At 40.0% G+C, this 12,536-nt stretch overlaps 1 protein-coding gene across 1 annotated transcript; it reads right to left on the bottom strand.

The window, feature by feature from the left end:
* Positions 1 to 469: 469 nt before the first annotated feature.
* Positions 470 to 12,536, bottom strand: LOC112231601 (beta-1,4-galactosyltransferase 1-like). Its single transcript, XM_042311789.1, has 8 exons — positions 12,525 to 12,536; positions 12,078 to 12,174; positions 5,069 to 5,128; positions 4,728 to 4,963; positions 2,198 to 2,385; positions 1,401 to 1,523; positions 991 to 1,095; positions 470 to 878 (listed from the first exon to the last, which is right to left on the bottom strand). Exons 1-8 carry the CDS (start codon positions 12,534 to 12,536, stop codon positions 740 to 742), a joined length of 960 nt encoding a protein of 319 aa, XP_042167723.1. The 3' UTR covers positions 470 to 739.

Here is a 12,536-nt window from a genome sequence, read left to right as displayed (position 1 = left end):
TTATAAACACACGGTAATGGGGGGGGTGGAGTGGAGCAGGAAAAGGGGCTGAGCTGGACCCAAGGAAAGAAACAATAAATATACAAAAACACCCCTAAGCTAGACTAGCCTACTTTAACAACAGCTAACTAACCAAAACTACAGTGGGTGGTCCGCCCAGTTCTAACTAGTGTATTTAACAAAGTTCACCTACGGGTAGTGTATGCCCATGGGCGACTTGTCTTGGTTTCCCCCTTTTCCCACCAGCAACAAACAAACACCATAACCAAAAACAATACTCACAGGTGATGACAAAGTGCTATGGAGGTGCTCAAACAAAAGAGAGGTTAAGACACAAAGCGAGAGTGAAACACAGAGACCTACAGACATGGCATTTACAGAGAGATTGAGCTCTAGAGCAAACAAATGATGGGGTTTTTAAACCATGGGGAAGGAACTGTGATAGGGTAGGAAATAGGAGGAGGTGTGTCTTCTGATTGATGATTGATTGTTGTCTGATTGGGGAGTGATGATTTTCACCTGTGAGGGGAGAAGGAGAGAAAAGAAACACACACAGGATACACACACACACACAGGATAACTGTATCCGTAACACCAAGCATCTCTCGTACTGTTCTGGGCAGTTTTCTTGACCTCATTCCAGATGGTTCCTGTCTTCTTCACAGGGCCAGATTTACAAACGGGCACGCAGGGCCCTGCTTGTCCATCTCTTCCTCATTCATCCTTTGTCCATTTCTTCTTAATCTTCGGGTGGCATCCCCATGTCTACTGTAATCTTTGTGAACAGGTCATGCTTTTCAACTGCAACAACTTCGTACTCGAGAGAGTTGAGGCCATCGGTATCCATCGTCTTTAACGTGTGAGCTATTCTCTTGAACCTGCAGGGCAAAATAATCAACTGTCATCAACATTTGGAGTATAGTTGGGGAACGGGTGGTAGTTCAAAACCTGAGGGGGAATTTAGTGAACGCGGTTGTTCTAAAGCTTTACCTCTGAGGATTGTCGTTGTTATTTTTGTCTCTCTCGTGACGGATCATCCGGCATTTTCCGACTACGCCGTCCGGACGAGAGATAGACATTTTTCTGTTATTCACCCTATGGAAATCAGACCAGTGATAGGAATTTGATAAAAATGTTATTTTTTTAATCACTTTAAAAATATACAAAAATGCATCCTCTCCAGCACCCTCGCAATGTCAACATAATGTGACGATGGCAGGTGTCAATGATTTGTAGTCGAAAAGATAAGTGATAAGGGAAAGATGTGTTTCTGATGGCGTCATCCGGAGATACTGATAACATCATCCAGTGTGCATCATGTGATTTTATGAGCAGGCAAACGTAAGTAAGATCAACAGTTACGATGTGCTACATGTCTATGAGGTTAAACGTTTTCTGACCTGTTGAAAATGTCGTCATCTTCACCACCCCAGCCCCAGTAGTTGTTGGGAAAGCCATTGATTTTCATGATCTGCTCTTTACTCAACGATGAGACACCGCCAAAGTACTGATAATAGGGCAACCTATGGAGGAGACGAAGACAATCAAATATACAGATATACTGGAAATACTAGCAGCTGTGATGGCCGAGTGGTTGAGGCGTTGCACGTGACGGCCTCTCCCTTGGTGGTCCACTGTAGCTCAGTGAGTAGAGCACGGAGCTTGCAATGTAAAAATAGTGGGTTTGATTCTTGGGGCCAATAAAATGTATGCATGCATGACTAAGTCACTTTGGATAAAAGTGTTTGCTAAATGTCATATGTTATAATATATTATAGTTTCCTGTTCTGTCGTGCTGTGCCTCCGAAGGTAGGAAATGAAGTGTTAGGGATGTATTCATTCCGTAGCGCTAAAGTTCTGCGTTGGAGCCAGAGTTACATTAAAAGCAATGTTCCTGTGTTAGTGGAGACTGTATTCACGGTAACAGCGGCATATGTCGGTTCAAGTGGAAAATACCTTTACAGTTCAATTGTGCATTTAAATCTCTTAACGGTTCAGCAAAACAGATTGAATCGAGTCCTTTTCCCCTTGGTAATACTGTAGGTATGAGGAAACATTAACAACCACTCTGGCATTTACCATGGTCATAACAATGAGTCAGCATTTAAACATTTAAAGTGATAGTTCACTCCAAAATAAAGGTTATTGGTTGAGGTCTACACCGTACTGTGGCACTGCGATAGGACTTGACACGTACTTGAAGCCATACTTGTCCATGGAGACAGACAGGTGTCTGGGCTGGCTGAAACATTTGTAGGTGTTGCGGTCATCCATGGGGATGATGTCCACGTCACTGAACACAAAGCAGTCGTAGTCATACTCTTTCAGGGCCTCAGCATAGCCAATGTTCATCAGCTTGGCCCTGTTGAACGTGTTGTCTCCATCCTAATGAAGGTAAAAGGCATCCTCAAGATGAAGATTAAACATCTTACTGTAAACCAATCAAATGTATTCATAAAGCACTTTTTAATTCAGCAGATGTCACAAAGTGCTTTTACAGAAATCCAGCCTGAAACCCCAAACAGCAAGCAATGCAAATTTAGAAGCACGATGGTGTCGTGTCTTTGGCTATGCCAGATTAAGTAATATGACATGCTATTCTATAAAATAATTTCTCCGTAATTAATATTACCTGATTGAGCTAATCATGTAAATGTAATTAGCTAGAGAGTCGGGCACCACAAAATAATATTTATAGAGCTGTTATCTTCCGAATAAACTCTTAAAGACCTAGTAATATTTTACATCAATAGCAGTCAATATTAATGTCATCTTAATTCAGTCTCATCTGAAAGTTGTAAATTCTTGGTTATCTGCACAAACCCTGGCTAACAAGTTGAACCAGCAATCGAAAATTGGGTTTAATTATTTATTTACTAAATACCTAACTAATCACACAGAATTACACATACACATAATTAAATCATAACTTGATTACAAATTACGTCATAAAGGAAAATGTCCCTAGCGGGCGGAACAGATATGACAGCTTGTTACACAAAAGAAAAGGGGCTGGATTTGAGTGAAAGAGCGGGAAGACTGAGGAACAAAGTGAAGAAGCTGTGCTATCGTAAATACAGTATCTTATGCATTCTAAATTACCGCCCATTTGGAAAAGGAAAATGCAATAAATATTTACTCTGAGCTGCGTTTCGGTAGGTTGGTGGTAGATGGAAGGCCATGTTGCCCAACCGAGTCCTTTGAAGAATGTCTCTGGTTGTCAATTGTATACGTTGTAGTAACATTGTTGTTTGATAGACGGGATACTCTGTCTGTTCCTTCTTAACCCTCGTTTGCATCTGCTGTTGCTAACTCAACGGCTAGGAGGTATCACTTCTGTAGTGAATAAGAGTTCAAAGTTCATACCATTCGCAACCAAAGCTCACGCTGATGTTGGCTTCGTTCTGTAGTTATTATCTGAACCATTCTGACATAGGACCGTCGTCCTCACGTCCTCGGAACATTAGGTTATATTGTCGTCAAGGGCTTATATAGGAAGGGAGAGGAGGGCGTGTTTGAAAAGTGTTATAGCCCATGTCCCTTCACAGAGGCGGGCCACTGATTGAGCAGAGCCCTATCTTATGAAAACCCAAATCTCACATTTTAGAAGCTAAAATCACATTTCATCCCATCACGAATAATTTCATATTCAAACATTTAAATTGAACAACAATTCCATGTGAATCCAATAACTCTGATGTGTAGACTTTCCACTGTAGAGCTTATGTCATCTTATCATTGATGAGAATGTCTCAGATGACAACCGAACTGACATCATATTCATTAAGTACCACCGCATATGTTCCATTGGTCGGATTACCAGAATATAGTTAATTTCCCCCCACCTTCTGATGTTCCCAGAATCTCTATGTTAACCAAGGGTTTTGCAAATGTAACGTCAGTAGGGTAGAGAGAGGAAAAATCAAATCAAATCAAATTTTATTTGTCACATACACATGGTTAGCAGATGTTAATGCGAGTGTAGCGAAATGCTTGTGCTTCTAGTTCCGACAATGCAGTAATAACCAACAAGTAATCTAACTAACAATTCCAAAACTACTGTCTTATACACAGTGTAAGGGGATAAAGAATATGTACATAAGGATATATGAATGAGTGATGGTACAGAGCAGCATAGGCAAGATACAGTAGATGGTATCGAGTACAGTATATACATATGAGATGAGTATGTAAACAAAGTGGCATAGTTAAAGTGGCTAGTGATACATGTATTACATAAGGATGCAGTCGATGATATAGAGTACAGTATATACGTATGCATATGAGATGAATAATGTAGGGTAAGTAACATTATATAAGGTAGCATTGTTTAAAGTGGCTAGTGATATATTTACATCATTTCCCATCAATTCCCATTATTAAAGTGGCTGGAGTTGAGTCAGTGTCAGGGGGGAAGAGGTATTTATGACTGTCATAAACCTACCCCCCAGGCCAACGTCATGACAGTGGCTAGAAAAAACTCCCTAAAAAAGCAGAAACCTAGTGCGGAATCAGGCTCTACGTCATTTAAGGGCCAGTTTTCTGGAAACACATTAGGCCTAATTCTGGTCTTAATAGCATGTTGAATGGAGAATCTCCATTGTAATCACTACATAGTCCAGGATTAGGCTTAATTTGTGCCCTAAGGCCCTAAGTGTTTCATTCAAGTGTTTAAATGTAAGTGTTAAATTTAAGTTTTACATTTCCAAATGTGTGTTGTACTGTACCTGATTGATGACATAGACGCCATAGTCCAGCTGTTGGCGCTGAAGGATGGGATGGAGGTAGTAGAGCCAGAACTTGAGGTGCTCGTCACGAAGGCGGAAGGGGATGATGAGAGCAACCTTTTGGAGGGCGACACAGTCATGTGGTTTGTAGCGACCTCCTTCCTGCAGGCCTGGGTTCTCCTTCCTCACTGTATCCAAGCTGACAGGCGTAGAGAACTCAACCCTGAGAGGCCCAACTGCAGGTCGGGAGAAAAGCTACATGTGATGCCTTTAGAAATGGTATCTGTACTTATTGGTATTAATAGAGAATTTAATCGATTGTTTTCTACGTTACCATGTACCTAGAAGTGGAGAGGGATCTGGGCATTTCTTTAATTCTTGGGTTTTGGTCTCTGTAGTTTCTGAAAAATCAAATATTAAATTGTTTCAGGTGTTGGACAAAAGAAAATGTGAATAAAATGATGCCTTGGATTTCTTCAAATTTGATTGTGTTACAAAACGGGATTCAAATGGATTTAATCAACATTTGTTGTCAATAATGTACACAAAATACTCTGTAATGTCAAAGCGGAAGACATACTCGACTGCATCCTTATGTAATACACGTATCACTAGCCACTTAAACTATGCCACTTTGTTTACATACTCATCTCATATGTATATACTGTACTCGATATCAGCTACTGTATCTTGCCTATGCTGCTCTGTACCATCACTCATTCATATATCCTTATGTACATATTCTTTATCCCCTTACACTGTGTATAAGACAGTAGTTTTGGAATTGTTAGTTAGATTACTTGTTGGTTATTACTGCATTGTCGGAACTAGAAGCACAAGCATTTCGCTACACTCACATTAACATCTGCTAACCATGTGTATGTGACAAATAAAATTTGATTTGATTTGATTTTGATTTGATATTTTTTTAAGATAACTAAAATCTAGTTGTTGCATCAGTATTCAGACCCTTTGTTTAGCCAAGCCTAAATTAGTTCAGGAGTAAAATGTGGCTTAACAAATCACATAATAAGTTACACGGACTCACAATTTCTGTTGGTGTCCATTTTGAAAATGCTGAACGAAAGGCAGCTTGTTTGCTTGCACTTGCTTATACTTGGAGCTAAGTGTTAATGAGGAATTAACAAACATAATGAATTTACTGAACATAAATGTAATAATGTTTGTGTATGGTTCATGATTATTGGAGAATGCAGTTCTTATCAACTTACACAAGTCCACAAGGAGTCAGTATAAACTTTCTTCATTCAAGCAAGTCAGCCATATCAGGTGTAGCAGTGGTAAGGATGACCTCCATGTTGCTGAAGGGAAAGCTCTGCTGTTGGGACAGCTTTATGTAGGCCCTAACAGTTTATGGGCACTGTTTGTCACCGTTATAGTGCAATTAATGTATTGTTTAGTGTTGTGTTGTGTAGTGGCTTTGCTGGCATGCATAAAAACAATTGGTTGAGTTTGCCCCACCAAGATTTCCATGCTAAAATGGCCACTGCGTATTTGTACACTTTGAAGTGAAGTGTTTAAACTTGTTTTAATTGTTACACCATTATTCAAAATGAACAAGTGTCTCATGAACTAATGTTGATAAGTCACATATTACAATCCTGCAATAAAGAGCGTAAGGGGTTCTGTCTGTAATGTGTCTGTGTTGTATTCTCAAATGAACATTTCCTTCGTGTCTAGCTGTAAGATCTCCAGTCTTTTTTATTTGATTGTCACTCTGTCTCAGTATATCAGCTATCTGAATCCATTTAGCAGCTTATCATACGGCATGCAACACCAATGCAGCCACAGGCTTACAGTATGATGGCATGACTGGCCTTATGGTCAGCTGTCATCTGAAGCAGAGAATAGCAACAGGGCATTCGGAAAGCATTCAGACCCGTTGACTTTTTCCACATTTTGTTACGTTACCGCCTTATTCTGAAATAGATTGTCGTTTTTTCCCCCTTATCCGTCTACACACATTACCCCATAATGACAAAGCAAAAACAGGTTTTTAGAAATCTTTGCAAAATGTATTAAAAATTTAAAATGGAAATATCACATTTACATAAGTATTCAGACCCTTTACTCAGTACTTTGTTGAAGCACCTTTGGCAGCGATTACAGCCTTGAGTCTTCTTGGGTATGACGCTACAAGCTTGGAACACCTGTATTTGGGGAGTTTCTCCCATTCTTCTCTGCAGATCCTCTCAAGCTCTGTCAGGTTGGATGGGGAGCTTCGCTGCAAAGTTATTTTTAGGTCTCTCCAGAGATGTTCGATCCGGTTCAGGTCCGGGCTTTGGCTGGGCCACTCAAGGACATTCAGAGACTTGTCCTGTGGCCACTCCTGCATTGTCTTGGCTGTTTGATTAGGGTCATTGTCCTGTTGGAAAGTGAACCTTCGCCCCAATCTGAGGTCCTGAGCACTCTGGAGAAGGCTTTCATCAAGGATCTCTCTGTACTTTGTTCTGTTTATATTTCCCTCGATCCTGACTAGTTTCCCAGTCCCTGCCTCTGAAAAACATCCCCACAACAGGATGCTGCCACCACCAAAGTTCACTGTAGGGATGGTGCCAGGTTTCCTCCAGATGTGGCTCTTGGCATTCAGGCCAAAAAGTTCAATCTTGGTTTCATCAGACTAGAGAATTTTGTTTCTCAAGGTCTGAGAGTCCTTTAGGTACCTTTTGGCAAACTCCAAGCGAGCTGGCATGTGCCTTTTACTGAGGAGTGGCTTCCGTCTGGCCACTCTACCAGAAAGACTTGAATGGTGGAGTGTTGCAGAGATGGTTGTCCTTCTGGAAGGTCCTCCCATCTCCACAGAGGAACTCTGGAGCTCTGTCAGAGTAACCATTGGAATCTTGGTCACCTCCCTCTTTTCTCTGACATGCACTGTCAACTGTGGGATCTTATGTAGACAGGTGTGTGCCTTTTCAAATCAGGTCCAATCAATCGATATGTTGATTCTCATAGCAAAGCGTCTGAATACTTATGTAAATAAGGTATTTCTGTTTTTATTTTTGATACATTTGCAAAAATGTCTAAACCTGTTTTCGCTTTGTCATTATGGGGTATTGTGTGTAGATTGATGAGGAAAAAAATGTATTTAATCAATTTTAGAATTAGGCTGTAACGTAACAAAATGTGGAAAAAGGGAAGGGGTATGAATACTTTCCGAATGCACTGTACATCTTGTTCTTGCCCTCTGAAGGGACACCATTTAAGAAATATAACACTATATGAAAGCTAATAATCAAATCATTTCGTCAACCACAGCCTTTTAGTTTACTATGCCATACATGTGCCATTAAATGACATAATTTTAAAAATCTCTAGCTTATTGTCAAATGTCTTTATACGGAGACTTGATTACACACAGGTGGATTGTATTTATCATCATTAGTCATTTAGGTCAACATTGGATAATTCAGAGATCCTCACTGAACATCTGGAGAGAGTTTGCTGCACTGAAAGTAAAGGGTCTGAATAATTTTGCACGCCCAATTTTTCAGTTTTTGATTTGTTAAAAAAGTTTGAAATATCCAATAAATGTCGTTCCACTTCATGATTGTGTCCCACTTGTTGTTGATTCTTCACAAAAAAATACAGTTTTATATCTTTATGTTTGAAGCCTGAAATGTGGCAAAAGGTCGCAAAGTTCAAGGGGGCCGAATACTTTCGCAAGGCACTGTAATCATAGTAGTGTCCGAATATCCATATATTTGCATATATTTAGAAGTTATATAGCACAGAACTTACCATTTTCTTTCGTTAGATTTTCTTTCCCTAAGTCTATCTCCAAGCGGATACCTCTATAATCGACTCCTGATTTTATTAATCCATTTTCACTTTGGGAATCCTTCAAACTGGACAGCAAAGCATTCCTACTCGATTCAGTAACATTTGAGTATCTCAACTGATACCAGAAATATACTGAGAAAGATAAGAGACATAAAAGCACAAGGCTGCAGAATATTTTTTTCAGCATCTCACCGCTGTGTCCCGTGAATCACAGGCTACAACACAAAAGTTTACTGGTAACGAGCTTCCCCACCACAGACATTGGTGCGCTCAACCTGTCTGGCCAGTTTTTCTGCCAAAATCTGACGTTGGATTACGAAACAACGATTGACCAACCTTATGTCTTTTGTGAGGCACTTTAAAGTCACATAAAAACCAACCTGTTGACTAGCCTCTGAACAAACCTGACAATATCGGTATCTTGCCTTCTTAGTTTCTAGCAGCACCAGCCACCACTGGACTATGGTAGAGTGAAAATGAATTATTTTCCTGTATTTGATTTATAGTGCATATGGATTGATATAGAATAAACATGACTATGTGCCGGAAGACACAGACAGATGCATTCCCTTTTGGGGAAGGGAACATGAGTTAACCAAGCATGTTTAAGTAACATATTTAAGTAAATGTCACACGTTAGTCTATAATTATCTGCTGTAACTACAGTGCCTTCAGAAAGTATTCACACCACTTGAATTCTTCCACATTTTTTTTGTGTTACAGCCTGAATTTAAAATGGATTCAATTGAGATTTTGTGTCAGTGGCCTACAAACAATACCCCATAATGTCAAAGTGAAATGAGGTTTATAGACATTTTTACAAATTATAAAAAATAAAAAGCTTAAATGTCTTGAGTCAATTAGTATTCAAACCCTTTGTTAGAGCAAGCCGAAATATGTTCAGGAGTAAAACTGTGCTTAACAAGTCACATAATACGTTGCATGGTCTCACTGTGTGCAACAATAGTGTTTAACATGATTTTTAAATGACTTACATTATCTTTTACCCCACACACAATTATCTATAAAGTCCCTCTGTCGAGCAGTGTATTACAAACACAGATTCAAACACAACGACGAGGGAGGTTTTCCAATACTTCACAAAGAAGGGTAAAAAATAATAATATATAAAAATATATATATATATATATATATATATATATATATATATATTTTTTTTTTACCAGTCAAAAGCTGGGACACACCTACTCATTCAAGGGTTTTTCTTTATTTTTACTATTTTCTACATTATTGAATTGAATTGAAGACATCAAAACTATGAAATAACACATATGGAATCATGTAGTAACCCCAAAAATTGTGAAACTAATCAAAATATATTTTATATTCTTCAAAGTAGCCACTTTGCCTTGATGACAGATTTTTACACTCTTGGCATTCTCTCAACCAGCTTCACCTGGAATGCTTTTCTGACAGTCTTGAAGGAGTTCCCACATTTGCTGAGCACTTGTTGGCTGCTTTTCCTTCACTCTGTGGTCCAACATCCCAAACCATCTCTTTTTTGTTGTTGAATTTTACCCCTTTTTCTCCTCAATATCGTGGTATCCAATTGTTGTAGTAGCTACTATCTTGTCTCATCGCTACAACTCCCGTACGGGCTCGGGAGAGACGAAGGTTGAAAGTCATGTGTCCTCTGATACACAACCCAACCAAGCCGCACTGCTTCTAAACACAGCGCGTATCCAACCCTGGAAGCCAGCCTTTCAATGTGTCGGAGGAAACACAGTGCACCTGGCAACCTTGGTTAGCGCGCACTGCGCCCGGCCCGCCACAGGAGTCGCTGGTGCGCGATGAGACAAGGACATCCCTACCGACCAAGCCCTCCCTAACCCGGAAGATGCTAGGCCAATTGTGCGTCGCCCCACGGACCGTCCGGTTACGACAGAGCCTGGGCGCAAACCCAGGGACTCTGATGGCACAGCTGGCGCTGCAGTACAGCGCCCTTAATCACTGCGCCACCCGGGAAGCCCCATCCCAAACCATCTCAATTGGGTTGACGTTGAGTGATTGTGGAGGTCAGGTCATTTGATGCAGCACTACATCCCTATCCTTCTTGGTCAAATAGCCCTTACACACCCTGGAGGTGTGTTGGGTCATTGTCCTGTTGAAAAACAAATGATAGACCCACTAAGCACAAACCAGATGGGATGGCATATCACTGCAGAATGATGTGCTAGCCATGCTGGTTAAGTATGCCTTTAATTCCAAATAAATCACTGACAGTGTCACCAGCAAAGCACCCCCACACCATCACACCTTGTCCTCCATGCTTCATGGTGGGAACCACACACGCGGAGATCATCCGTTCACCTACTCTGCGTCTCACAAAGACATGGCGGTTGGAACCAAAAATCTCAAATTTGGACTCATCAGACCAAAGGACAGTTTCCACCAGTCGTGTTTCTTGGCCCAATCAAGTCTCTTCTTATGGTGGTTTCTTTGCAGCAATTTGACCATGAAGGCCTGATTAATGCAGTCTCATCTGAACAGTTGAACAGTTGATGTTAACAATTGATGTCTGTTACTCTGTGAAGCATTTATTTGAGCTGCAATTAATGCTAATGAGCGTATTCTCTGCAGCAGATTTAACTATTTAACTTACTTTCCTGTGGTGGTCCTCATGAGAGACAGCGCTTGATGTTTTTTTGCAACTGCACTTGAAGAAACTTTAAAAGATCTTGACATTTTCCGCATTGACTGACCATCATGTTTTAATGTAATGATGGACTGTCGTTTCTTTCTGCTTATTTGAGCTGCTCTTGGTATTTTACCTAATAGGGCTATATTCTGTATACCTCCCCTACCTTGTCACAACACAACTGATTGTTCAAACATAAACTTTTAACAAGGCATACCTGTTAATTGAAATGCATTCCAGGTGACTTAACCCACCGTTCCTAGGCCATCATTGAAAATAAGAATTTGTTCTTAACTGACTTGCCTAGTTAAATAAAGGTAAAATAAGTAAATAAAATGAAGCTGGTTGAGAGAATGCCAAGAGTGTGCAAAGCTGTCATCAAAGTAAAGGGTGGCTACTTTGAAGAATCTCAAATCTAAAATATATTGTGATTTGTTTAACACTTTTTTGGTTACTACATGATTCCATATGTGTTATTTCACAGTTTGACGTCTTCACTATTATTCGACAATGTAGAACATAGTAAAAATAAAGAAAACCCATTGAATGAGTAGGTGTGTCCAAACTTTTGACTTGTACTGTATATTTTCTAAAAGCAGACATTGATTATCTCTTTGAGCAGGGTAAAGTTATGAATTACTCTTTGGATGGTGTATTAATACGCCCAGTCACGACAAAGATACAGGCGTCCTTCCTAACTCAGTTGCCTGAGAGACTCCTCTGGTGACTTTGAAACAGTTACAAAGTTTAATGGCTGTGATAGGAGAAAACTGAGGATGGATCAACAACATTGGACTTATTCCACAACGCTAACCTAAATGATGGAGTTTTTCGAATGCACTCAACCGTCAAAGCACTGCTTCCTCAAAATAAAAAATAAAAAATCTTACTGTTTCGCAAAGCACTGTTGAAAAATATCCCATACAATAATTCCTTTGGTAATGATAAACTCACAGGAAAATAAACGATCCTTTGGAGGGAGAAAACCTCAAGGGAATCGATCCCATTGGTTATCTGTTACTGCGCTCTCTGTTGACAGTGCCATTGCACGGTAACATGTCAGTCAATAAGGGAGCACAAGGTGCCACTTGTATAGTTTGGCGTTTGGGGTCAAAGGTACGTCACATGACTGCAACTAGGAAACGGGGCTTTGAGAGCTATCAGTAGATATTTCTTAAACGCGATAACAGAAAGTACTATCTTTTATGTTACTCCCTTGCTCGTTGAAAGTGGTCCCGACACGATAAGAAGCAACATGTGAGTGCAATTCAAATTTTGGCTAACCACTGTGTCAGTTATAAAGGGATGCTTGATAACTGTAAATCTGTACATCTTACTGACTCGTTCAT

This window comes from Oncorhynchus tshawytscha, linkage group LG34, assembly GCF_018296145.1.
Source record: "Oncorhynchus tshawytscha isolate Ot180627B linkage group LG34, Otsh_v2.0, whole genome shotgun sequence".
Lineage (NCBI taxonomy): Eukaryota > Metazoa > Chordata > Actinopteri > Salmoniformes > Salmonidae > Oncorhynchus > Oncorhynchus tshawytscha.
This window is presented reverse-complemented; position numbering and strand designations above follow the sequence as displayed.

What these genes read in the sequence shown, in the direction of transcription:
- LOC112231601 (XM_042311789.1), bottom strand. An exon ending in AGATCCCTCTCCACTTCTAG is followed by an intron (nt 4,964 to 5,068) that starts GTACATGGTAAC and finishes CCCGACCTGCAG; the next exon opens with TTGGGCCTCTCAGGGTTGAG. An exon ending in GCGTCTATGTCATCAATCAG is followed by an intron (nt 2,386 to 4,727) that starts GTACAGTACAAC and finishes TACCTTCATTAG; the next exon opens with GATGGAGACAACACGTTCAA.